This window comes from Erinaceus europaeus, chromosome 14, assembly GCF_950295315.1.
Source record: "Erinaceus europaeus chromosome 14, mEriEur2.1, whole genome shotgun sequence".
NCBI classification, from domain to species: Eukaryota; Metazoa; Chordata; class Mammalia; order Eulipotyphla; family Erinaceidae; genus Erinaceus; species Erinaceus europaeus.
In genome coordinates this window covers 13,292,957-13,317,257 of record NC_080175.1, presented here as the reverse complement: position 1 = coordinate 13,317,257, position 24,301 = coordinate 13,292,957, and the positions used below count along the sequence as shown (strand labels likewise).

Here is a 24,301-nt window from a genome sequence, read left to right as displayed (position 1 = left end):
CAATGTCATACTCATCATTGTACTTCCAGCATCTAAACAACTTCTCAACACACAAGAGGACATGAATTCATTCTTTTTGAAAGGAAAAGATGTATTTATTTATTTTTGTAAGTGAGAGCAGAGCAGAACTCTGGCATATGTGGAACTGAGGATTGAACTCCAGGTCTCAGGTTTGCAAGACCTGTGCTCTACCTGCTGGGACATGGCCCTGGTGGTTGAATTTGTTTTGAGAAACACTTTTCATGGTTTCACCTTATTAGAGAGTCTCTGAAATTCTGATAAGTACTCTATCAGCACACAAGGACAGCTGTGATCTTACTTTAGGACAAAACACAGCATGAACGTAGTCAACACACGGTAGTATAGTCTCTCCTAAATCATAACCCCAGAGGGTCACCACACAGCTTTAAGAGCCTCACCTTGTACGGCCCCACTGACGTCCCCATAGCTGTTGTACTGGGCAAAGTCTGTGGAAATGGGCTGAAATGAGGAAAACACAATTAATTATAATTAGAAAATGGACCAATCTTAGCAAGATCATCTGGGAATCACACAGAAATGAAGAAGGGGGGTGGTCAAGTGGTAGTGCAGAGGGTTAAGTGCACATGGTGCAAAGTGTTAGGACAGACTTAGGGATCCCAGTTTGAGACCCTGGCTCCCCAACTGCGGGGGGGGGGGTCACCTCACTAGCGGTGAAGCAGGTCTGTAGGTGTCTATCTTTCCTCCTCTGTTTTCCCCTCTTCTCTCTATCCTATCCAGCAACAATGACAGCAATAATAATAAGGGCAACAAAAGGGGAAAAAAATAGCCTCCAGGAGCAGTGGATTCATAGTGCAGGCACCAAGTTCCAACAATAACCCTGGAGGAAAGAAAGAAAGAAAGAAGGAAGGAAGGAAGGAAGGAAGGAAGGAAGGAAGGAAGGAAGGAAGGAAGGAAGGAAGGATTTACAAGATGCAGAGAAGTTTTCTCAAGTTGAACATCCTGGTCCCACTGGTTTTCTTTCCTGTTTCTTCTACTACTGTGAAATTTCTGTCTTTTGAAGGCCCTCAGTAAGTTTAAGTATAATGACATTTCTCTAAACAGTTATAAAATTTCACCTGCTCTGTGTTTTATAAGGAAGACAGATTTAAGAAGTGTTCTTCTATCATTTTACAGGAGAGAATGGCTCAAGTAATTGTGTTTTATTTGACTGCAGAAAGAGGTACCACATAATCACAGAAGCTATTCTTCCCATAAGCTATCTATACAGGGTATTCTTTTTTTTTAAATTTGTTTATTTTCCCTTTTGTTGCCCTTGTTTTTTCTAGTTATTATTGTTGTTGTTATTGCTGTCGTTGTTGTTAGACAGGACAGAGAGAAATGGAGAGAGGAGGGGAAGACAGGGGGAGAGAAAGATAGACACCTGCAGACCTGCTTCACTGCCTGTGAAGTGACGCCCCCGCAGGTGGGGAGCTGAGGGCTTGAACCGGGATCCTTATGCTGGTCCTTACGCTTTGTGCCACATGCGTTTAACCCGTCGCACTGCTGCCCGACTCCCAGGATATTCTTTTATTGCAAGCCAATTTCTCTTTGTATGGAAATAGGTTATCTTGTCTGTAATTCAAAACAATTTGCTAGAAGATCAAGGAGTATAATTTTCACGATTCCTAACATGGAAATCATACTGTCCAATGTAATCAGATAATCAGACCAGGATGGCAGAGTGACTGACTGCAGAAACAATCAAGAAATCTTACCCGGTGAAGCCCATTTTTTCCATAGCCTGGGAGAGATGCAGTCTTAGATGATAACATATGTGAAGCTAAAGGAGAAAAACAAAACAAAAAAAAAATCAAAAGCAAATATTAGGAAACCAGAAGTCCACTTCTTTAGTGAAATTGGGGCCACATACCTTGGGCCTTACATAATAGAGAAGATTTAGAAAAAGACAGTCCAAATAATATTGGCTCAAATGTTCACAGAGTGACACCAGATGGGGGGAGACACAGGGAGTAGGTCTCAGAGCTATTACTGTGAAGGGCAAGGAGAAAGTTAAGAGAGTTACCTGGGATCTGAAGCCACTGGTGCTCTCAGAATCCTGCCATGTATTGAAGTGCTTGAAAGCATCATCTCTTTGACAATTCAATACAACCCTCTCCCCAAACACTGCTGTTATCCTTTCTATATTCTTATCCATTCTATAGGATAAGAAAGAAAGGCTAAGAGAGGTGAAGCCCCCCACACACACACACATGCACCCCCCAAGGGCATCTAGCTTATAAGTAGTTGAGCAATGACTTGAACCCCCAGCTGTGTGAATGCAGAAGCCTAGGTCCCAGTTGAAGCAACGGTGGTTTCTGACTTAGAAGTCGATCATGTAAACTGATCAAGATCTAATGGCTGGTTACATTTGGACTCCTGGGAAACCTAATACGGACTGGACTGTTCAGCAACAACATCACCGCTTCACAGACTGATGGTGGAAGAACACACTTGGACTTGAATTTGGGCTGTGTGATTAGCAGTTCTGTGTCTTTGGTCTAACTTGACCCATGTAGACTTAACACTATATGTTCTCATGGAATAGAATTATGGAATTAGAAGGGATTCTAAAAATGATCAAACCACCCAACTGGAAGATCCATGCCAGTGAGGCTTCTGCGAAAGATAACAGGGCGTTTGAGTTAAGAGTTTGGATTCTGAAGGGAACATCCCAACATTGGGGGAGGCAATGAGGCTGGTGAAGCTGTGCTGTGGTCAACTCTCCCTTTCTTTGACTTTCTCTATACCCGAAATTTTTTCTTTATTTTGTCTTTGCTGGGGCTTCACTGTTCCAAGTTGACTTTTTCAGATACAGACAGAGACAGAGAGATAGATAACATAGCACCAAAATTTCCTCTACTGCAGAGGGGGCTGAGTTCAGACCCAGGTTCTGTGCATGACAAAGCAGGTGCACTATCCATTAAGCTATCTTACCGGCATTATATCTGAAATTATTATTATTATTATTTTGCCTCCAGGGTTATTGCCAGGGCTCAGTGCCTGCACCATGAATCAACTGCTCCTGGAGGCAATTTTTTCCCTTTCATTACCCTGGTTGTTTTTACCATTGTTGTGGTACTTATTATCATTGTTACTGATGTCATTGTTGTTGGATAGGATAGAGAGAAATAGAGAGGAGGGGAAGACAGAGGGGGGAGAGAAAGACAGACACTTGCAGACCTGCTTCACTGCCTGTGAAGCAACTTCCCTGCAGGTGAGGGAGCCAGGGGCTCGAATCGGGATCCTTACTCTGGTCCTTGTGCTTCATGCCATATGCACTTAACCTACTGAGCTCCCTCTGTATCTGAAATTATTAAAAGAGAGAAAGGGAGAAAGGAAGGAAGGAAAGAAGGGAGGAAGGAAGGAAGGAAGGAAGGAAGGAAGGAAGGAAGGAAGGAAGGAAAGGAGAAAGGGTAGGCCCGGGTGGGAGTGGCAGGATTGCATGTGTGCATTGGAGCCATCAAAAAAAATAAATAAAGTGAGGAGTCAGGGACTGTAAGACTTGAACTTCAAAACCCTAGTTTTACTAGTTACAAGCAATTAGGCATAGGGGAAATCACTTAAACTTCCTATACCTACTTCCTGATATACAAACTGGGAGTAGTAATAATATCATCTACTTTCACTGGCATGTTATGAATATCAAATGAAATAATATTGAGAAGAGGTTCTTGCATATAATAAACACCAAGCACATTTAAAAATAAACCCCCAGGAAACAAAATTATGTACTATTTCAGAACATGACAGGAGGAATTTCTGAGTTAAGAATTGGTTTATTACAAATATGAGCAGGGGAAAATGAACTTCTGCATTATTTCAGCTCATATATATACATATAATCTTCAAAAATATCAGTGCTAGTCTTCAACTCTGGTATTGACTATATTGACAATTACAAAGCTTGGACACTGATGTTCACACTCTCTACTATGAATGAAAAAAAAAAAAGAAGAAAACAAAACAGATCCTGTTTTCTATAAGGACTTCCTTCTGTTACTTCTAGATGAATATTCTAGAAGAGAACTGAACCCTCATTGACTTTGAGAACCTCCAAGGGGAAAAAAAACAATCACAAGGTTACCAATTTTTTAGCAACGGGAAAACACATTTAAGGAAGAACTAGGCGATGCTTACAAGATTACTAGGTTGACAGGAAGTTGAGATTCCTTACTTCCTTTTCTGTGCAATGCTCTGCAGGTTCCACCAGGAGTGGTCCTGCCTTTCCTGAGTAGACCAGGCTACTCTCAGGCAGCAGGTTACTTTTCACCTCAGGGAAGGCTCACCTGAGTTGATGGGAGAATCACAGCGACTGGCTGACAGGGCTGACCTCTCCCGGCTCTCCTTCTCTTTCTCCATCTCTTCTTTCAGTATCAACTGCCCCAGGCCAGAGTTGAGCTATTCACAGAGAAAAGAAAAACGAAAGTGAAGTCTGAAGTTACTTTTAGGAAACTGCATTATTCTATTTAGATGGTTCTGCAAGAGGTTTCTGGTTCTGGAGGATATGACTGTATGTTCTCCAGAGTCTGGTGGTCCTCTGGGATTGAACAAGGTTTGGGCTTCAGAACACTCAGCCAAAGCTCATTTCCCTAAGGAGGCTCCAGGTCAGAAGAATGCTCGCTTCCCCATGCCCTCCTGTAAAGGGCCAACAAGTGAGACACATGCATATGCCAATTTCTGGTGTGGAAAGGGGAGTACTATCCTTTAAAAAACATACTATTACTTTAAAATAAAGGAGAAACATTATAAAAGTTTTATATATGTGCATATTAGAAATACTAGAAGATTAACTGATAATCCACTTGGAAAGAACAACCATTTTTCTTTTTACATGTTGCTTTCTACCCATCCGTTATTTTTGGATACAGATATGATACAAAATGGGTTCATACTACAAATTCAAATGTTTCCATCCCCTTGGTATAACTAGAATCATATGCATTTCTTTTTTTTTAAATATTTCTTTATTCCCTTTTGTTGCCCTTGTTTTATTGTAGTTATTATTGTTATCATCGCTGTTGGATAGGACAGAGAGAAATGGAGAGAGGAGGGGAAGACAGAGAGGGGGAGAGACAGAGAGACACCTGCAGACCTGCTTTACTGCCTATGAAACGAACCCCTGCAGGTGGGGAGCCAGGGGCTCGAACTGGGATCCTTATGCCAGTCCTTGCACTTGGCGCCATGTGCGCTTAACCCGCTATGCTACCGCCCGGCTCCCCATATGCATTTCTTATATGATGAAGCATCCTTGGAAAATATATGAAGGGATTCATCTATCTCTTATCGGTAGGAGAGCTCATAACATTCCAGCTCTCTCTCCCCAAGTCTAACCAACTATCCTTTCTGTTTTATAGGCTGATCCAGAGGTCCCATGCTAAAGTTGGAAGGCTATAATGAGGGTTTCTTGATGGCTGTCTATCTTACCCCTTCTCCTGATTTAGCTACATGAGTCTCTGTGTGCCTTGAGGAAAGACTTAGAGAAATATTCAACCCCAAGAGAATTTGCTTAGTTGAGCCTGGATGTTCTGGATGAAGGTGTTCTCACCTTGATGTACACTTTACCCCTACCTGGTTCTTCAGCATCCTTGCAACACCTGCATCTTACCCACACCCAGCTCACAGTCTTGTTATCCTTCTTACAAAAGCCTATGGTCCATAGCATTCTGGTCTCCTAGTCATCTATGCCAGAACCCACTAAGTGCTGTCTTGCTCTGGTTACCACCAGATGCCCATCCTGCCTGCCAGATTACAATCGCTTAAGGACTGGGGTCACCTCCTGGACATCATGGTGGCTTGCCCATAACGCTCATTCCAACAATACAGATTGCATGGAGCTGAATTGAGGACTGCAGCAAAGTAGTTTAAGGACAAACCTTCATTAATTGCTCTTCTTGAAGTTGGCGGCGTCTCAGAAGTTCCTCCTCATCTTCCTCTCTGCCACTAGATCTGCGCCTCATGTCAGCTCCTAATTCCACAGCAAAGACAACTTCTCACATTAGCCCCAATGGCAAGGGGATCTTAAGGAACTACTGCACCTGTGCTCAACTGGTCAGACTGGCAAAGTCAGAAGTGATTTTTAACATGAGGAAAAGACACCAGGGAACAAAGAGTCTACCACTAATTCATTGCTACTGGTCGGTTTCTGGGGATAACAGGTCTGTTTGACCGGTTAATTTAATGTGTAATATAGGGGGCGATGACTTCTTTTCTCCCAACAACTGATATGCACCATCACAACTGGGTATAAATGATGCCACTGCTCAGAGCTCTCTGGTGCAGGTGAGAAGAGCATCAGCAGTTACTATGTTGATGTTCCTGAGGGCAATTTTTCAGAAGAATTCAAATTCATGTATATACCATTAAACAAGTCTTAAAATATTTAATTTTCTTTTTGTCTGAATATTTAAACTTGTCATGTTATCTCCCTTTCTTCTCCTCTTAATTATTCAACAACAAGTATGTTTTTGCTTGTTTGTTTTCTTTTAAGGGATAGGAGGCCAATGCTTCCATTTTCTCAATACTTTGGAAAATGGTCCTTAAAACCAACGTTAATTCAGTTAACAGTTCACTGACTTTTGGTTCAATAAGGCAAGTCATGTCTATTTTTTAAAGATTCTTCAATAGAGGAGACAAGGGGTAGAAAGGAAGAATTGAAATGATTGGAAATTAAGATAGTCATTGTTTCCCCTAAATTTCTTGGATTCATCTGGCTGTGGGAACAAACAGGGAAGCTCGCTAATCTAATCAAAACAAACTTTAACAGTCTCAGCTTTTCTTATTTTGACTAAATAGTAGGCCCTATCTTTTTTTCATTTTGTAATCCAGTAGGCCAATAGGGCTTTGGACTATTTAAGTGGAGAGAGTTTCAACAGCAACAACAAAATGTTAACGCTCTCTCTCCTCCAAAAGCTTAGCAGATATAATGTTTCCTGCTATGGGACATGACTGAACTAGGGACTTCAAGGGTTGGCTCTTGATTTCTCAAAAACAAAACAAAACAAAACAACAACAACAACAACAACAACAAAAACACCCAAGAAAATAGTGTGACATTCTCTCTCTAGCCTACACTCATGAAGAGTAGATTCAAATTTATGAGAATTAGAAAAACCTCAGTCAACTTCATGTACAGAAGACTTATAAGTACTGAAGAGAGGAGGTTATTTCCTTTCAGCTAATTGTTTAGCTATAAACTGCTTCAAAAGTCACTTCAGAGCAAACATAGCCCAGTAAAGAACATTAAAAAAATCTGGGGAAACTGAAGGCCTTTTAGGTTGTCCACAGGTAGTAGTCACTACTGCAGAGCTGGCTGGCTAACTTGTCAGTATTAGCATTTGGGTTTGCTAATACCACCTTTTAGGCCAAGTGATTTCACCACTGACAACAGTGAAGACACAGACACAGTTATAAAACACAAATTTGTGGTTCAAAGCAAAGAATGAAACAGCCCAAATGTGACATTTTAGCACAGAATTCACAGAAATGAGAGATGTAAAATGTTGCCCGAGTAATAATTCAGAAAAATCTATTACTCTGCAATGGCCCTTCTTAGTAAATGAAAGACAGGACCTTGTGAGAAAAGTGAAGGTGCTTCAGGTGTTAAGCCTGGTTAAGAGAATTGCAATAGCATCCGAGAAGTAGTCTAAGGCAAATCTTACTGCAAGAAGTCAAGCTTCTACTGACACTTGGTAACTTTAGTCACTAGACTTTAACCAGCACTACCCTAGAACAATGCTCTTGGCAAAGGGCTCTGATTCAACTTTGTTCAAGTTACTAAGTTTGCAGTCTTAACTCCAAGAGACCATGTAAATCATGAGTCTGAGCCAATTCTTCAGCTCAGTGGCTTGGGTTAGAGCAAGGCCCTGGTGACTGGGACTTTCTAACTTTTGAGTCATTCTGCACAAATCAAAATGTTAGTTCTTTTCGCTAGCAGGTGGAACTTTCTTGAAGAGCCTTTATAGTATACAAAGCCCTAGCTTCTCTTATATTCCCACTGCATTTTGATATCTCCTGGCAGTCTGCCTGCTTGGCTGGGCTGCCATAGTTGCATACCTACGGCGGCAAGTGAGGGGGGACCAGGCCAGTGGTCCGTCTCAATCTTTGGTATCTCGCTGGGGTCTGGAGCCTGGGCTGCTGGGAACTTGGAAAACTTGATGATGTCTTCGGAAGATTTGCTCTGGGCTGCCAAGGCAGCTGCATCTAGGTGGGAATCAGGGGGAGCTTAGCTCTCAAACTCCAAGGCTGGGGGCAAGACTTATACAGTTTCAACTCCCAGAAAAGTTCTGCGTGTCACCGCTACCCATTGCCTGGTCACACATTACCCAGTGCCAACTCAGCTGATTTTTCTGTCTTTGCGTCAGAAGCAAAAGTTCTATTACACATTCCTTCTGCATCTGGAAACCCCTTTCCTAGTATTATTGCTGCTCCAGACTAGTGGCATATGATTGGGCAAATTTGAATTAATGAAGTGAAGCAAAACAAACACAAAAATTAACAAGATCAGGGTTGGGGAGGTTGTGCAGTGTTAGCACACAGGACTTGTATTCAAGAGGTCACAGGGTTGATTCCTGGAACAACCCATATCCAGAGCTGAGCAATGCCTAGTAAAAACCAAAAAGTTTTATCTATTTATATCTCAGCTCGTACAGTGTAGGGCTTGCATTCCTGATGCTCCCAATTTGATTCCTGCTGCAGTAGTGTGTTCTCTCTCTCTCTCTCTCTCTCTCTCTCTCAATGCTATCTCATAAGAAATAAATACAATGGGTCTTTAAAAAATTAGCTTTTAGTTACATCAATCATACTGTAAGTCCTCAGTCTGAGAACTTATGAATGACTATGGTCTCAGTCAACAGAGTTATGGAACATTTCCATCATCAGAGCCTCTACTGAACAATACACTTCTAGACTGAACAGAAATTTGAATTTCTAATTCTGAAAGTAAAGAGCTAGCTTAAAAGAGCTACAGGATGTTGTTATTTGACTATGGCTATTAATCGAAAGAGGGCAGGCTGGTTTTGTCTCACTGTGGCTTCTTAGCCACGAATGTGTTGGTCCAGTACTTTTAACCTTTACATAGTACAGAGGTGTCCTTCCAGAGAAATGGAAACAGGGAAGTTCACTTTCAGCTTGCAGGGATTTACATGGTAATGCTTTGCCTTTTGTTCAAGGGTCTGCACATATAAGTAAGCCATCCAGCTTTGGAACAACAAAAGCCAGAGAAGGGCAGCTGCATTAGCTCAGAGATCCTAAAGGTTCTGCTCAGAGGATCAGTTGGCTTACAGCTCTGTATTTAATCAGAGACTAACCAGGGCAATGTGGGGTAAGTGATCAGTCCCCCAAGTCTGCATAATTTTGCATAATAGTCTGAGATGTTACTAAACATTTCAAACTCTATTTATAATGTTTGCAGTTAAACTTCCCACCTCACCCCCAGGAGCATTCACATAGTTCTAAATCTCACAATCACTTTTGAGACTTCAATTCTAGTTCCCCACCCTTTTAGTGACCTTCTGGTTCTGTTTGCATATACAATGTGACCAAGGTTGCCTAGGAATAATAAATGACAGTGATATAAATAATAATAAATCCAGCTTGGAAAACACTGCATATTCTCTTTTAAAGGAGGAAAATATGTGTGAGCACTTTAAAGACTGATAAGCTCTGAACTGTGAGTGTGTGTGTGTGTTATGTGACTTCTTAAAAGCCTAGCATTTTCCAAATGAATCTAGCCGCAAACACCAGTTTTTGATTAAAAACAACAACAACAACAACAACAACATCTATTTGTATCATAGGAACAGCATTTTATAGTATGCCCACTGGGACACATGGTTCTTTTTTGTGCTACTCTTAATGACAACAGGCTGGAAGAAAGCTGAGTCAAAAGTCAACTTCAGGAGAAGCCAATTCATCCCTTCAGAATAAATAAAGTAATCTTATCCCATCTTTTAAATGGTATGAATACTTTTATTTCGAGAGGCAGGGTCTGGAGACTTTAGTGTTAAAATTCTTTAAAAAGATAACTTAAATTCTCAAAAATCTAAATCAAGGGGAAAAAAAAGCATGACTTCCAACAGTACTTACGCATTAGAATTGGTGGAGTCAGTAAACATTCACATGTTAATGAGTGGGTGAGAAGACATTAAACCATAAAAAACAAACAAAAACAACGTTAACAAACTTAAAAAGCAAGCACACTGTGTATATCCTTAAAGAAAAAAACAAAACAACACAGATGAAGAACATAAAACATAGCTCTAAAACCATTGCAATACGTTTATTGGTTTTCCCTTTAGAATGCTGGCCTAAAAGTTTCTCCTTCTGCATTTCCCATTTTGTTGCTTAGGTCTTCCTAGCCCTTAAGGTCTCACTAATGGTCATTCGATTCTAATTTCTGGGCACAACTTCTGTATATAATTTCCAGAGACCACCGGAAGACCAGCTCTGACTTCCTATCCATTCACAATGATGGATGATGGCAGGTTATAATGGCAGAAGCAAAAGTGACTGGCAAGAAAGTCATGTGATTTCCTGGGATTCAGCACTTTATATTCTCAGGAAAGGAGGAAGACACAAAAATAAATCCATGTAAGTGAGCCTTCATTTGCAGGAGTTTCAAACACAAGCTGGCCTAACTCACTGTTCTTTTAGACTGACAGAACTCATCTATGACATCATGTAACCCGTTAGGTGAGACCGGAGCTAGGACCTGTCCCAGGAGTGTCCTGCTCTGTCACTCCAGGGACCGGTGTCTGCATGCCCGTATGAAGCTGGAGAACAGGACAACCACGTGGATGTGGCTTTAATTAGATTCGTTTTTTCATTAGTTTGAATTGGCCAAACTAGCAACAGGTTCATCAAAATTATTAGAAAGATTGGTTAAATTATTTGATGGCAGGGCAAAAAAAAAAAAAGAAAAAAGAAAAAAAAGAAAAAAAAAGAGGGAGACAAAAGAAGGAAAAGAAAGATCTGTCCGGGGTGCTGGCACATCATTGTGTGGCCAGGACTGCTCCTTTCCTGAGTGGAGTGAGTCAGCACTTGAGGGACTCACCTACAGGCTAGAAGCACCCTAATTAGCCTACTGAGCCCCAGCCAGGAAAACCAGTCCTAGGCAGGTGCTCTGCAGGAGACCATAAAGGCCCTCCACTTGGATTCCCAATGACAGCAGCAGAGAAGACTTTCAGAGGACAGCACAGAGCAGTTCAGCTGACTGTTACTTAAAAGCTAAGCAGAGGATAAAAGCGGGTTTTACCATGCTGTTTGTAGATGGGTGGTTTTCGGTAAATGTTGATTCCTTGATCTGTGGAAATGAAAAGCAAAGGTGTGTGATTATGGGAACCAGTTCAGCCATGGAATAAACAGATCGGCCACCAAACAGAAGACTCTTGAACAACAACAACAACAAAAAAATCACCCAGATGTTAACTTTCGTATTACAAAGACTGAGGTTATTGGAAGAGAAGTTCACAGACATGAGTGAATTGCTACAGACAAAGTGATATGGAATCCTTTGTAATACATCTTATGACAGTAAGAGATGCAACCCCCTCAAGGAGCCATTTATTTCAAAGACGCACTAGAGCAAAAATGGAATTAAAATGGGAAGGAATGCAAGCAGTAGAGGTCTCATGAGGAGGAAGACACAACCAGTTTGGAGGCAACCCCCCAAATTGCTATTGTCTAGAAATTGAGCTCCCAGTAGCTGCCAGTGGCTCAATTTGCTTTGCAACTAATGAGTGGAATGGTGGAAAACAATGGGGGAAAATTGAGAGTATTTCTTTTAGATAACACAGAACACTACAACATAAGGCTCGCCTGACGTGCTGACATGTATGTTCAACAAAATTCTAACCTATATAGGTCAAATTAAAGAAAAAAAAGTAAAAGAAACGAGATGCCACCTATTACCCACACATCTGCATAGGCTCCCATTGGATTATGTTATCACGCTACTTCTAAAGGGTTTGTTTTGGCACTGTAGTTTGGTGGGACATTCTTGATTCAAAAAAATGTCACCAATGTAGCACGTTGATTTTCAAGGTTCGGCAACACTTTAAAACAGAGGAAGTCCAATCTTTGTAGCATAAATCTCACTGAACATTCCTCTGCTTAATTAAGTCTGGCATGCCAAAAGGGAAAAAAAATGACTACAGATTCCAAATATGGAAACTATCATCAACATAAGAAATCATTTATCAAACCACTTTCAGTAGCTAAAAGAAGGCAAGGTACTTCTGATGGAAAAAAAAAAAAAGCAACATGACATCTTGCCCTTATACATTGAGCTGACTCTAAACACTAAGATAGTGATGGGTTCTGATTCTTCCAGTTCTTCATGGTAAATCATTATTTATATTATGACAGCAAATGCATGTGACCACAGAGCAAAGCTTGCAGCATTGGCCTAAATTGCAAGATATTGTTGTAGGCTATGGAGGTGGTTAGTGAGTGAGTGAGCTATTCACTGCAGGAAAGTCACTCCAACATCAGTTCTCTCTGAAAAGTTCTCTCTGAAATGGTCTCCCCAATAGAGACAGCTGGGAGAAAGAACACTCTCGAGTTATTCTGAGGTTAGTCACTAGCAAGAGAACATCAAGAGAGTGTCACTGGGAAAATTAATCAATGACAATAAACCACAGAGTGGTGAAGGAGGCACCAACATCAAGGTAAAAATGAAATTGTAGTCAAAACAAACAAAAAAAAAAACACAACCCAATCCTGATACCTTTGTGCCCTCCCTTCCTCTCCCTTAAAAAACAACAACAAAATTACCTTGAGGAGTGGCCCAGGAGATGGCACAGTGGTTAGAACTTTGGACTTAAAAACACAAGACCTGGAGCTAAATCCCCCAGTGCCAGAGTGATGCTTTGGTCCAGAGTTAACATAATAAGTCTTTTATCTTTTTTTTTTAAACAGTCTAATTATTAAAAAAAAAATGTTGAGGAGGCTGAAACCTTCAATATCATTCTAGCATTTCATACTCCAAAATGTCTGAAAGGCCTTCGAGATTAGATCCTGCAATTTAGAGTTTGTGCATGCCAGTTCAAAGAGCATGAGAAATGGAGACAAGACAGAGGGAACAAGGTGACACTCTACACTGTGACAGGACACCAAGACATAGACCGTGTCAGCTCCTACCTGGAACATGGAAATGTTTAGGGGCTTGAGCATAAGTTGGAGTTAGTGGGCGGCTGTCTGGCCGGTAAGGGAGAGGGGAGTTCCGGCCGCTGGGTGGCTCATTGCCTCCAATGAGAAGAATGGAGAAAACAAAATGAGAAAAGGGAGAGCAATAACTAAAATCAAGCAAGCATTCTCAAAGTTCAAAACAACAAACCGGAGGGCCAGAAGGGAGAAACCAAAGAAACAAAATGCAACTGATCAAGGGGGCAGAAAGTTTAGTATTTCCAAAGAAGATTCTGAGGTCACGTAGAAGGCGATTAAAGCAGCTAGCAGTCAGATGCGTCATTCCAGGGGCATGCGGTAGAAGGCTGGGAGTTAGCAGCAGACGGATTCTATGGAAAGGGCACTACGAGGAATGGTGAGCCACTTGCTAGTGGTTCAGGATCAGTGGTCAGATGGTCACATCCCAAGCAGGTAAGGAATTGCCAAGGGATGGGAGATGCAGAACCCTAGGCAATCACTTCCAGGCATGATGGTGGAGGCCCACAACTGGAATTGACTTGTTAGATGCAAGACTGAGTCTGGGACTCTGTGGGCATCCAGTCCTCCCTCTTAGCAACACAAAGGGCCTCCAGTGCAGAATGTTTCTGTTTCCTTTCTTTGAAATACACAGGGTAGAGTCTGAGTCATGTCTGCCTATCATGAGAATACTTTTTAGCTCTCTCCACCACTTTCTTCAAATAACGCAAAACAGCTATTATACTCCCCACCCCCTGCAATTCAATCCCCATTTACAGTGCATGTCCGGTTGCTTGCACTCAACTGCTATTAATTCCTGTGCATAGCAGTTTTCCATCTGTTAACCATCTACCAACTTAATAAAAAGTTACAAAGGATGCCAAAATGAAAGAAGTTCTCAGCCTCCTCCAAGTCAACAATCATATACTATCTGCTTAAAAAGTTGCAGCCTTCTGTGCCCGTGTCTCTTGAAGCATGGACATTTTCAATTTAGATACAGGAAGCCAGGGAGGTATCTCAGTGGGTAGAGCACAGGACTTGCATGCCCGAGACAAACCCCTCCCCCCAGTTTGATCCCTGACACCATATATAGTAGAGTGCTGGACTTTTTTTTTAAGTTCAATATATTTATCAATTAATATTATCTAATATTAAAAGCTATTTTTTATGAGAGAGAGAGAGAGAGAGACCAGAAAACTCCTCAACTCTGGCTTATGGTGGAGCTAGGGATTGAACCTGAGAGCTTGGGGCTTCAGGCACACGAACACTGTGCTCTAGCAATTTGAGTTATTTATTTCTTTTAGCCTCTGTGCTAATAATTGTAACAGATCTTTAAAAAGTAAAGCATAAGCTTTGTTTACTTTGTCTTTTGTAATTGGTTTCTAAAAGACTTGAGATACAACTGACATAAAACAATGCATTGGCTCTACGTGGAGCTTAGTCAATGCAGTCAAGCCATTCATTTAATATTTAATAAATAAATATCAAAAAACTTATTTATTTATTCCCTTTGGTTGCCCTTGTTTTATTATTGTAGTTATTATTGTTGTTGTTATTGATGTTGTCATTATTGGATAGGACAGAGAGAAATGGAGAGAGGAGGAGAAGACAGGGAGGGGGGGAGAAAGATAGATATTTGTAGACCTGCTTCACCACCTGTGAAGCGACTCCCCTGCAGGTGGGGAGTTGGGGGCTTGAACCAGGATCCTTACGTTTTACGCCATGTGTGCTGTGCTACTGACCGAGACTCCCCATTTTCCTCACTCTCTTTTTTAAAATTTATTTCTTTTTTTAAATATTTATTTATTCCCTTTTGTTGTCCTTGTTGTTTTTTATTGTTGTAGTTATTATTGATGTCTTTGTTGTTGGATAGGACAGAGAGAAATGGAGAGAGGAGGGGAAGACAGAGAGGTGGAGAGAAAGATAGACCTGCAGACCTGCTTCACCGCTTGTGAAGTGACTCCCCTGCAGGTGAGGAGCCGGGGGCTCAAACCGGGATCCTTATGCTGCTCCTTGTGCTTTGCGCCACGTGCGATTAACCCACTGTGCTACTGCCCGACTCCCTATTTTCCTCACTCTTAATAAATAAGTCTTTAGCAAAAGTTATTGTGGATAGAGGATCTGCATTCATGACCAACACAGATTCAGTCTCTTGGTTTTTGGCTGTGCTCTGAACTTTGTGTTTTTTTTTAATTACCCCCTTCAAGACTCAACTTAGTGCCTATTTTCCACAGTATTATGTTGCAGACTTTACGACTTAAATCTGATAGTGGCTTCTAAAAATTATAACTTATCAACTCAAACAGCCTACCAGACGGTTCATCTGAAAAGAAAAATAGTATATTATATTCACCATCACTGTCCTAAAGAGAAACAGCTCATGTCTGATCAAATGAGTATTAAAAACATGGGCCGAGGCAAACAGGAAGAATGTGGTTTAGATTTAGCTGAGTTTTCTTTCAGTCTACAGCCCAATCACAACTAGGTCTTGTTTATCACTGTGTGTTCAGTATACTGCCCCTTCGACTTTAAGCCCTAATAAATGCTTCTGAATGAATGATGCTAACTATCCAATTCTATAGCTCTGCACCAGCCTGTGGTGTCCCAACCATGCTGAATCAGCTACCATCTTTCTCAGATCTCATGACTAAAGGCAGCCAGGGGTCAGCAATGAGGTCAAAACGGTATCCCCTTTATATTTTTCTCACTGTGGTTGATCCTCCACAACCCCAATGTAATTGTTTCACTTCTGAAAATCCTCCTCCCTCCTATCAACAGTAGAAATCATTCATGCCACACCTAGGGACATCTAATCTTTGATAAGAGGGCCCAAAGTATTAAATGGAGGAAGGAGGCTCTCTTCAATAAATGGTGCTGGAAAACTGGGTTGAAACATGCAGAAGAATGAAACTGAACCACCTTATCTCAACAGAAACAAAAATCAACTCTAAATGGATCAACGACATGGAGGTTAGACCAGAAACTATCAAATACTTAAAGGAAAACATTGATGGAACACTTTCCCAACTAAATCTCAAGGATATCTTCGATGAAACAAACCCAATTGCAAGGAAGACTAAAGCAGAAACAAACCAATGGGACTACATCAAATTGAAAAGCTTCTGCACAGACAAAGAAACTATCACACAAAGAGACCCTTCACAGAATGGGAGAAGATCTTCACATGCCATACATCAGATAAGAAACTAATAACCAAAATTACAAAGAGCTCAGCAAACTTAGCACCAAAAAAGCAAATGACCCCATCCAAAAATGGGCAGAGGATATGAACAGAACATTCACTACAGAAGAGATCCAAAAGGCTAACAAACACATGAAAAATTGCTCCAGGTCACTGACTGTCAGAGAAATGCAAATAAAAACAACACTGAAATACCATCTCACCCCTGTGAAAATGGCATACATCAAAAAGGACAACAGCAACAAATGCTAGAGAGGCTGTGGGGACAGAGGAACCCTTCTGCACTGCTGGTGGGAGTGTAAACTAGTCCAGCCTCTGTGGAGAGCAGTCTGGAGAACTCTCACAAGGCTAGACATGGACCTCCCATATGACCCAGTAATTCCTCTCCCAGGGATATACCCCAAGGACTCCATAATACCCAACCAAAAAGAAATGTGTACACCTATGTTCATAGCAGCACAATTTGTAATAGCTAAAACCTGGAAGCAACCCAGGTGCCCAACAACAGATGAGTGGCTGAGAAAGTTGTGATATATATATACACAATAGAATACTACACAGCTATTAAGAACAATGAACCCACCTTCTCTGACCGATCTTGGATGGAGCTAGAAGGAATTATGTTAAGTGAGCTAAGTCAGAAAGATAAAGATAAGTATGGTGTGGGATTATGTGAAAGCATGGTTAGAGATTAGAGGAACTTCCCCATCCTTGAGATGGAGGTCTGGAAAGACACCCCACTTGTCAGTCTCTCCCTTTCAGGGATAGAGCTAGGAGGGAAAGGCTTTCGTGACTCAGTTTCCTCTTGTTGGTCTCCCAAGCTTCACAAAGACCTACGACCTCTCACAGTTTACTCATTCCCCTGCTGCAGACCAAATGGCTGCCTGCTTGAAAGTTCACTTAGAGTTCATTATGTTCACTATAAGTTCACCACCTTTTGATCACATAGAAAATACACTTCATCACAGCCTTGCCAGTAACCTAATAGTGAGACCCCCACACCTTATTTCCTTGTCCTTTGATATCTATGATTTACATCAAGCTCTGCCCTTCTCTGCTTCATCTCACTCTGCTGGTTTAACCACTATGTTTTTCTTAATACCTTTAGATAATTAACATGTCTTGCATCATGGAAACTAATTGCTCTGACCTTTTGGTATCTCATTAATACTCATCGTTCCTACCCCTCCCCACCATAAGGGTAACTGACCTTTGGAAACCTGTGATTACTGAAATATGTGAAAAACGTTCTTTGTCCTACTTGCTTTATAAGCTTGTCCTTCTCAGAATAAAGTTGCAAGTTCATACCTGCGTTTCCCTGGCGCTTCTTTCTACATCACGCGAACACTAGAATCGGTGACAAGAAGGCCAGTGGCTTACCTCTGTTGCGAGGCCACCCATGTGAGCACCAGCAGTATGGGATGATCCCACTCATAAGCAGAAGTTGAGAAAGAATAACAGAAAGGGAAACTAAAAGCAGGATTTGACTGAATTTGGAGTGAGGCACCAAAGTGAAAACCTTGGGTTGAGGGTGAAGTTGGATGTTCAGCTTCGTGGGGGGATGGGGGGGGAAGGGGGATGGGACATAGTCTTTTGGTGGTGGGAATGGTGTTTATGTACACTCCTATCAATTTGTAGTCATATAAATCACTATTTAATTAATATGAGAGGGTAAAAATTGACTGAGTGTCTTAAATATTTTAAAGCATAGACTGGCTCTTTTTAATACATAGGCTGAGTCTTTGATATGTTGACTCTCTTAAAAGCTTAGACCAGGGAGAACAGAAGCAACTCGTGGTACAAATAATGTCAAAGGACAAAAATTATGGTGATGTTGTGTATAATATAGCAAATCCTAACAAAGGGATATTTCAAAGTTAACCCAATTGCCAAATAATGTGCTTATAGTAATAACTATCTACTGTCTTCTTAAACCCTAAGATGGTAGGATACTCCTGCTTCCTCTTTAGATCCTGTATTTTTCCCAGTCCTGGAACCTCTAGGGTGGGGCTCACTTTCCTGCATGCTTCTCTCAATTCATACCAAATGATAGCCCATCTGCCGATCCCAACCTAATAAATGCAAGAAGTACCACCTCAGCATGCTTCACTTCAGACTGTGTCCAGAGACGTCAGGCATGGAATATCAACACTTCAGCCTCATTACTCAGGTGAAGCCTTTCCTTTCATAGGGTTCTCAAATTCCATTCCTGGAAGTTCACTTCCTAACAAAATCCCCAAACCTAGATATAGGACCAGGTCCCGTAAGATAGAGCGTATGTTCACATGTATCCATAAATTAGGGCAAAATATATACCTGAAAGCAAAAATACACAATAGTCTGTAGTGAGTCAGTATCAAGTTCATAATGAAATAGTATTAGATACCCTCCTCACATACTTCCTATTATAGTTCTCTCACTCACTCCAAAGCTACCCTTATCAAAGCAAGGACTGCAAAAGTTGAATAAGTGCAAGAGAGTGGCATACTTTAACGATGACTCTTTAGTCACTATCAGGCCACCCCATCAGTTGGGGTCATATTCCGGGAATCCTGAGATTCCCAAACAGACATGATAGGCCTAGACCTCAAATAAATCCCTCTCTCCATTGTTATTAGTCATTCCTATCAGGAACACACAATAGACCCCTTTGTGGCCCCCATAGGACCTTGCTCTCAACTTGCATCAACAATGGTAGAGAATGTTTCATCCTCCAAAGGGAGGCTGGACAATATGCTCTATGCTACACCTGAGGAAGATGGGTCCTGATATTGGGGCAGCTTGGAACGTTCCTGCTTATGACCACAGAATGTGAGCTCAGATCTAGAGGGATGCAGAGGTCACATAGGCTCCTAAACTGAATATGGGTCCCAGATCACATCAAATCAATGGGGTTTACAGTCAACAACACTTTTCCCATATTTGGGAGCTACTCTCTTCCCTGATCCAGCTTTCTGGTCCTTCTGCCAGCCATAACATCACCTCCCCGGACAGTAATTAGGACCACTTGCATATCAGATTTCAGGCTCAGGCAAACACACACACACACACACACACACACACACACACAAACAAAAAACACTAGTATAGCCACAGGCCCTTTGGAATATAACTAAAATATGCCTACTAGCCATCTACAAATTGGAGGGGCCCCCAACTCTTCATCTGCACTATTCCAGTCTTTAGGTTCATGATTGTTCAACAATTTGTTTGGCTTTGTATGTTAACTCTCTTGTCAACTACCAGGTTCCAGATGCTAGCATGATGCCAACCAGACTCCCTGGACAGACAACCCCACCAATGTGTCCTGGAGCTCTATTTCCCCAGAGCCCTTCCCCACTAGGGAAAGAGAGAGACAGGCTGGGAGTACGGATCAACCTGTCAATGCCCATGTTCAGCAGGGAAGCAATTACAGAAGCCAGACCTTCCACCTTCTGCATCCCACAATGACCTTGGGTCCATCCTCCCAGAAGGTTAAAGAATAGGAAAGCTATCAGGGGAGGGGATGTGATATAGAGTTCTGGTGGTGGGAATTGTGTGAAGTTGTACCCCTCTTATCCTATGGTTTAGTCAATGTTTCCTTTTTATAAATAAAAATTGAAAAAAAGAAATCATTCATGCAAGTAATCTGTCATGGAAAAGCATAACAATTCTTATGGTGTGCTCTCAAAAGAAGTTCTATAGAGACTCGATTTCCTGGCTTTGTCTTTTGAAGACATCCTGCACAGCCCAAGCAGGGCTGCTGCTAACTTCTGAACCACACCACTCCCTGCCCTAGAGAAAAACATTCCAGGTCTTTTGTTTGTGTGTTTGTTTTGTCTTCAGGGTTATCACTGGGGCTCAGTGTCTGCACTACAATCCACTGCCCCTGGAGGCCATCTTTTTTCAATTGCTATTGTTGTTCTTACTGCTATTGTTGCTGCTGCTGCTGCTGCTGTTAGATAGGAGAGAGGAGGTCGAAAGAGAGACACCTGTGCATCTGCTTCACCACTTATGAAGTGTTCCCCCTACAGCTGGGGAACTGAGGGCTAGAATCGGGATCCTGGTGTGGGTCCTTGCAATTTGTACTATGTGCACTTAACCTGGTGCCCAGCCCCCTAACACTCAAATCTTTGTAGGTAGATCTAACTCTATAATCATGGTAAAATCTCCTACAAAAACACTTTACACCATAAGGCAAAGTGAGATTCCGCAACACTCCTGTCTAGATGATGCTCTGTGACATGGTGCATGGCATCACAAGGGCTCACTGGGGAACAACAATCTCAGAATATAAAGCGGTTACAGGTACCGAATTCTTAATCCTTGACATGCCAAAGATGTTACATTTTTCAGCATCTTTAAAGTATAAGGCAAAACTAAGTGAGGATTCTTTTCCTTTTCACTCTATTCTGGAAGGAAATAGTTGGTGAGGGCATTAAAGTATAAATATAGATGTAAAGATAACTATATATCACATAGTTCTCTAGATAGGCAAAGAAATGTCTGTGAAATCAGGTGAACTATATATTGGATTGTCAGAAAATTCATCGACACTTTCTTTTTTTGCATTAAAAAAACACATCATGACTTTTCTGACAATTCAATATATGGAAAGTATTATCATCACCATCATCATGATAATCATCTCCATCTTGGAGTTAAGTCACTGTTTAAAAGCTATACAATACCTACTGATCTATAACATTGTATAAACTACACTTGGCCATTTCTCTTGATTCCTTTGGTAATTCCTTGCATCAGTTCACTCTAAATTGTTAGTGATCTCAGCTATTATGGTCACAAGTTACTATATAAATATGTACAGTTGGTCTTTGAACAACACAGGTTTGAACTGCAAGGTTCTAGTTATGAGCATTTTTCTTTTTTTAATTTATTTTCCCTTTTGTTGCCCTTGTTTTTTATTGTTGTAGTTATTATTGTTGTTGTTATTGATGTCGTCATTGTTGGATAGGACAGAGAGAAATGGAGAGAGGAAGGGAAGACAGAGAGGGGGAGAGAAAGATAGACACCTGCAGACCTGCTTCACCACCTGTGAAGCAACTTCCCTGCAGGCGAGGGAGCCAGGGGCACGAATCGGGATCCTTACCCCAGTCCTTGTGCTTCATGCCATATGCATGTAACCTGCTGTGCTACCACCTGACTCCCCTGTTATGAGCATTTTTCTAACTGTGTGTTCTGTATTCATGGTTTCAGTCAACTACCCGTCAGCTGAATGTACACGTACAGACCCTGAGGACACAGAGAGTCAACTATAAGACATAGAGCATCTGTGGGCTTTGGTGTCCAAGGGGCTGGGGGTGAGTCATGAAACCAACCCCCTGTGCATACCAAGGGATAATGGTAGTTATGTTCTGGGGAGACCTGCAGGATTCTCACTGTATATAATGATGGACATGAAGTCAGTCTTGGGATTTCTTTCTTCCTTTTGGTACAGCAGAGGCTAAGCAACACCTTCTAAGACAAGTATATCCTATCTGCTGTGGAGACCTCTTGGACACTGCTTAACTTTCTAAAATTACTTTTAGCCCAAAACATACTTGAGGGGAACTTAAAGCTGGCAGCATCTAGAATTTGATGACAGCATTTCAAGATGGCTGGCTCTTGTCAAAAATCTCAATATGGGAGAGAGTTTCCTCAGGGAACTGTCATCTACAAAGTTGCACCAAAGGAATCCATATCTAGGACAAAAGGGGGTGGGGGAAAAGTGCTTTCAAAGAGACTTAAAACATGTAGCTCCCCTTTTCACAAACCTGATTTTATGTTTCCCAGATATAGAACATAATGCCTAATGGTATTTCAAAAGGGAAGGAAGAGAAACTCAGAAAACACTGCACAGAGCTGCCCCCAAAAGCGAAAATTGGACTCCCTGCCAATTTGCAGGCATGCTCTTGGCTAAGTACCCCAGCTCATAGAGCGAGGTTACAAGGACAGTTAGAGAACAGAGAAAAAAATGTACTGGAAAACAAGCCAGTGGTACTGAAAATGGATGAGGAGGCCAGTGACAAAGAGAGACAGCCTGTGGAATGCAGTTTAGCATGTGGGCGCCCTCTGGATAATGAACACAGGGGTCTGGGCTGCATGCACCACAAATAAGGACCAGGAAGTATACTCGGCTGGTAGGAAGCTAGGGACTGCCAGAGGGGTGATGAGTTCCTGCTTCTAGCTATAGTCCCTGAGTAGGACATCCTATCCTGGTGTTACTTGTTTCAAAAAAATAACTTTCACAATCACAAACCAAGTGCCGGGATAAAAGAAAAAGAAAAAAAAAAAAAGGCCATGTGCAAATGAAATCTGGGAGACATTCTCTCTTTTATTTTACTTTTTTAAATATTTATTTTATTTATTTTCCCTTTTGTTGTACTTGTTTTATTGTTGTAGTTGTTGTCGTTGTTGGATAGGACAGAGAGAAATGGAGAGAGGAGGGGAAGACAGAGAGGGGGAGAGAAAGACAGACACCTGCAGACCTGTTTCACCACCTGTGAAGTGACTCCCCTGCAGGTGGAGAGCTGGGGGCTTGAACCAGGATCCTAATCCGGTCCTTGCGCTTTATGCCACATGCACTTAACCTGCTGCGCTATCACCCAGCTCACTTACATCCTCTCTTTTAAGTGTATATTAGAGGTGTTTCTCAAATAACCATAAGCTCCTCTTGGGGGAAAAACACCCCCTCCCCCTATATAAATGGATACTTACTTTTCAAAACAACTAGGGAATAATTCTTTGAAGAATCAGCATTTGGTCATTCAAATATTTTAGGTTTTTAAAGCAGTAAGTCTAATATAGATATTCTCCATGATTTCACAGATCAGTAAAAAGTTCACTTACAGGGGCCTGGATTCAGGACCCCGGTCCCTACCTATAGGGGGAAAGCTTTGTGAGTGGTGAAGCAATGCTTGCAAGGTCTCTCTCTCTCCCTCTCTCCCTCTCTCTCTCTCTCCCTGCCTCTCTATCACCCTTCCTTCTGTCTCTATCCAATAAATGAAGATAATAAAAATTTTTTAAAAGTTCACTTATTTCAAAAATAAGCATATACTGTTAGATGCATTATATTTTGTATCTGAAGCATATAAACTATTTCATATGAATAAACTAGGCATAAAACCAATAAAAAAAGAAAAAATGGAAGCAAGACTATTAATTGCTTTTTAAGGGCAGACATAGAATTGTGCTAATATCTCTTTGCTTTCTGTACTTTAAACACAAAATATCTGTGTCAAGAGCTTCCCATCAGACTAAAGTCTAAAATGAAGCTATTATATGCAATAGCTTATTGCATATAATATGATATAATATATCATGAAGCAATATGTAGGCAGAGGCATTGTAATTTTCAAAACCACTTGGCATTTTTATTGAGTATATAACTTTCTTTTAAAAATTATTTACTTTATTAGGGGAGAGAGAGAGAGGGACACAGAGAGAGATGGAGAGAGAGACAGAAAGAAGAGAGGAGAGGAGAGGAGAGGAGAGAAGCGAAGCGAAGCGAAGCGAAGAGAAGAGAAGAGAAGAGAAGAGAAGAGACAGGATTACTTCACCACTCATGAAGCTTTCTCCCTGCAGGTGAGGATGAGTGGCTTGAACTTGGGTCCTTATGCATAACACGTGCACTTAATCAGGTGTCCCACTGCCAAGTCCCAAAAAGTATAGCATTCTTAATTTTAAATTTAAATGACAGAAAGGAACTGTGTGTCCGAGTCAAAATAAGGCAGCACTTTTCTAGTTAAAAATAAATAGTTGATAATATAATGGTTATGCAAAGAGAGTATCACACCTGAGACTCCGAAGCCCCAGATTCAGTGTTCCACACACCACCATAAGACAGAACTGAGCAGTGCTCTGGGGGAAAAAAAAAAAGAAAAAAGAAAGAATAAAAAATAAATAAATAAAAATAAATAGCTGGCTTTAAACATTATACCCCCCCCCAAATTTTCATCTGCA

General features: G+C 41.3%; 1 protein-coding gene across 24 annotated transcripts in view; it reads right to left on the bottom strand.

Moving 5' to 3' along the window:
• The window catches only part of ABLIM1 (actin binding LIM protein 1), a 366,517-nt gene that overhangs the window by 8,704 nt on the left and 333,512 nt on the right, over nucleotides 1-24,301 (bottom strand). For 8 of the 24 annotated variants that reach the window (XR_009544647.1, XR_009544643.1, XR_009544645.1 and 5 more), the window contains 7 exons: nucleotides 13,159-13,263; nucleotides 11,273-11,320; nucleotides 8,074-8,220; nucleotides 5,895-5,986; nucleotides 4,308-4,419; nucleotides 1,737-1,801; nucleotides 420-480 (listed from right to left, as the gene is read on the bottom strand). Coding sequence is in view for 1 of the 24 variants with exons in the window: in XM_060171227.1 (XP_060027210.1) it covers nucleotides 420-480; nucleotides 1,737-1,801; nucleotides 4,308-4,419; nucleotides 5,895-5,986; nucleotides 8,074-8,220; nucleotides 11,273-11,320; nucleotides 13,159-13,263 (630 nt within the window). In the remaining 23 variants the exon portion in view is untranslated. The remainder of the gene's footprint in view (nucleotides 1-419; nucleotides 481-1,736; nucleotides 1,802-4,307; nucleotides 4,420-5,894; nucleotides 5,987-8,073; nucleotides 8,221-11,272; nucleotides 11,321-13,158; nucleotides 13,264-24,301) is intronic. The other 16 variants (XR_009544653.1, XR_009544660.1, XR_009544658.1 and 13 more) reach the window with 5 other exon arrangements.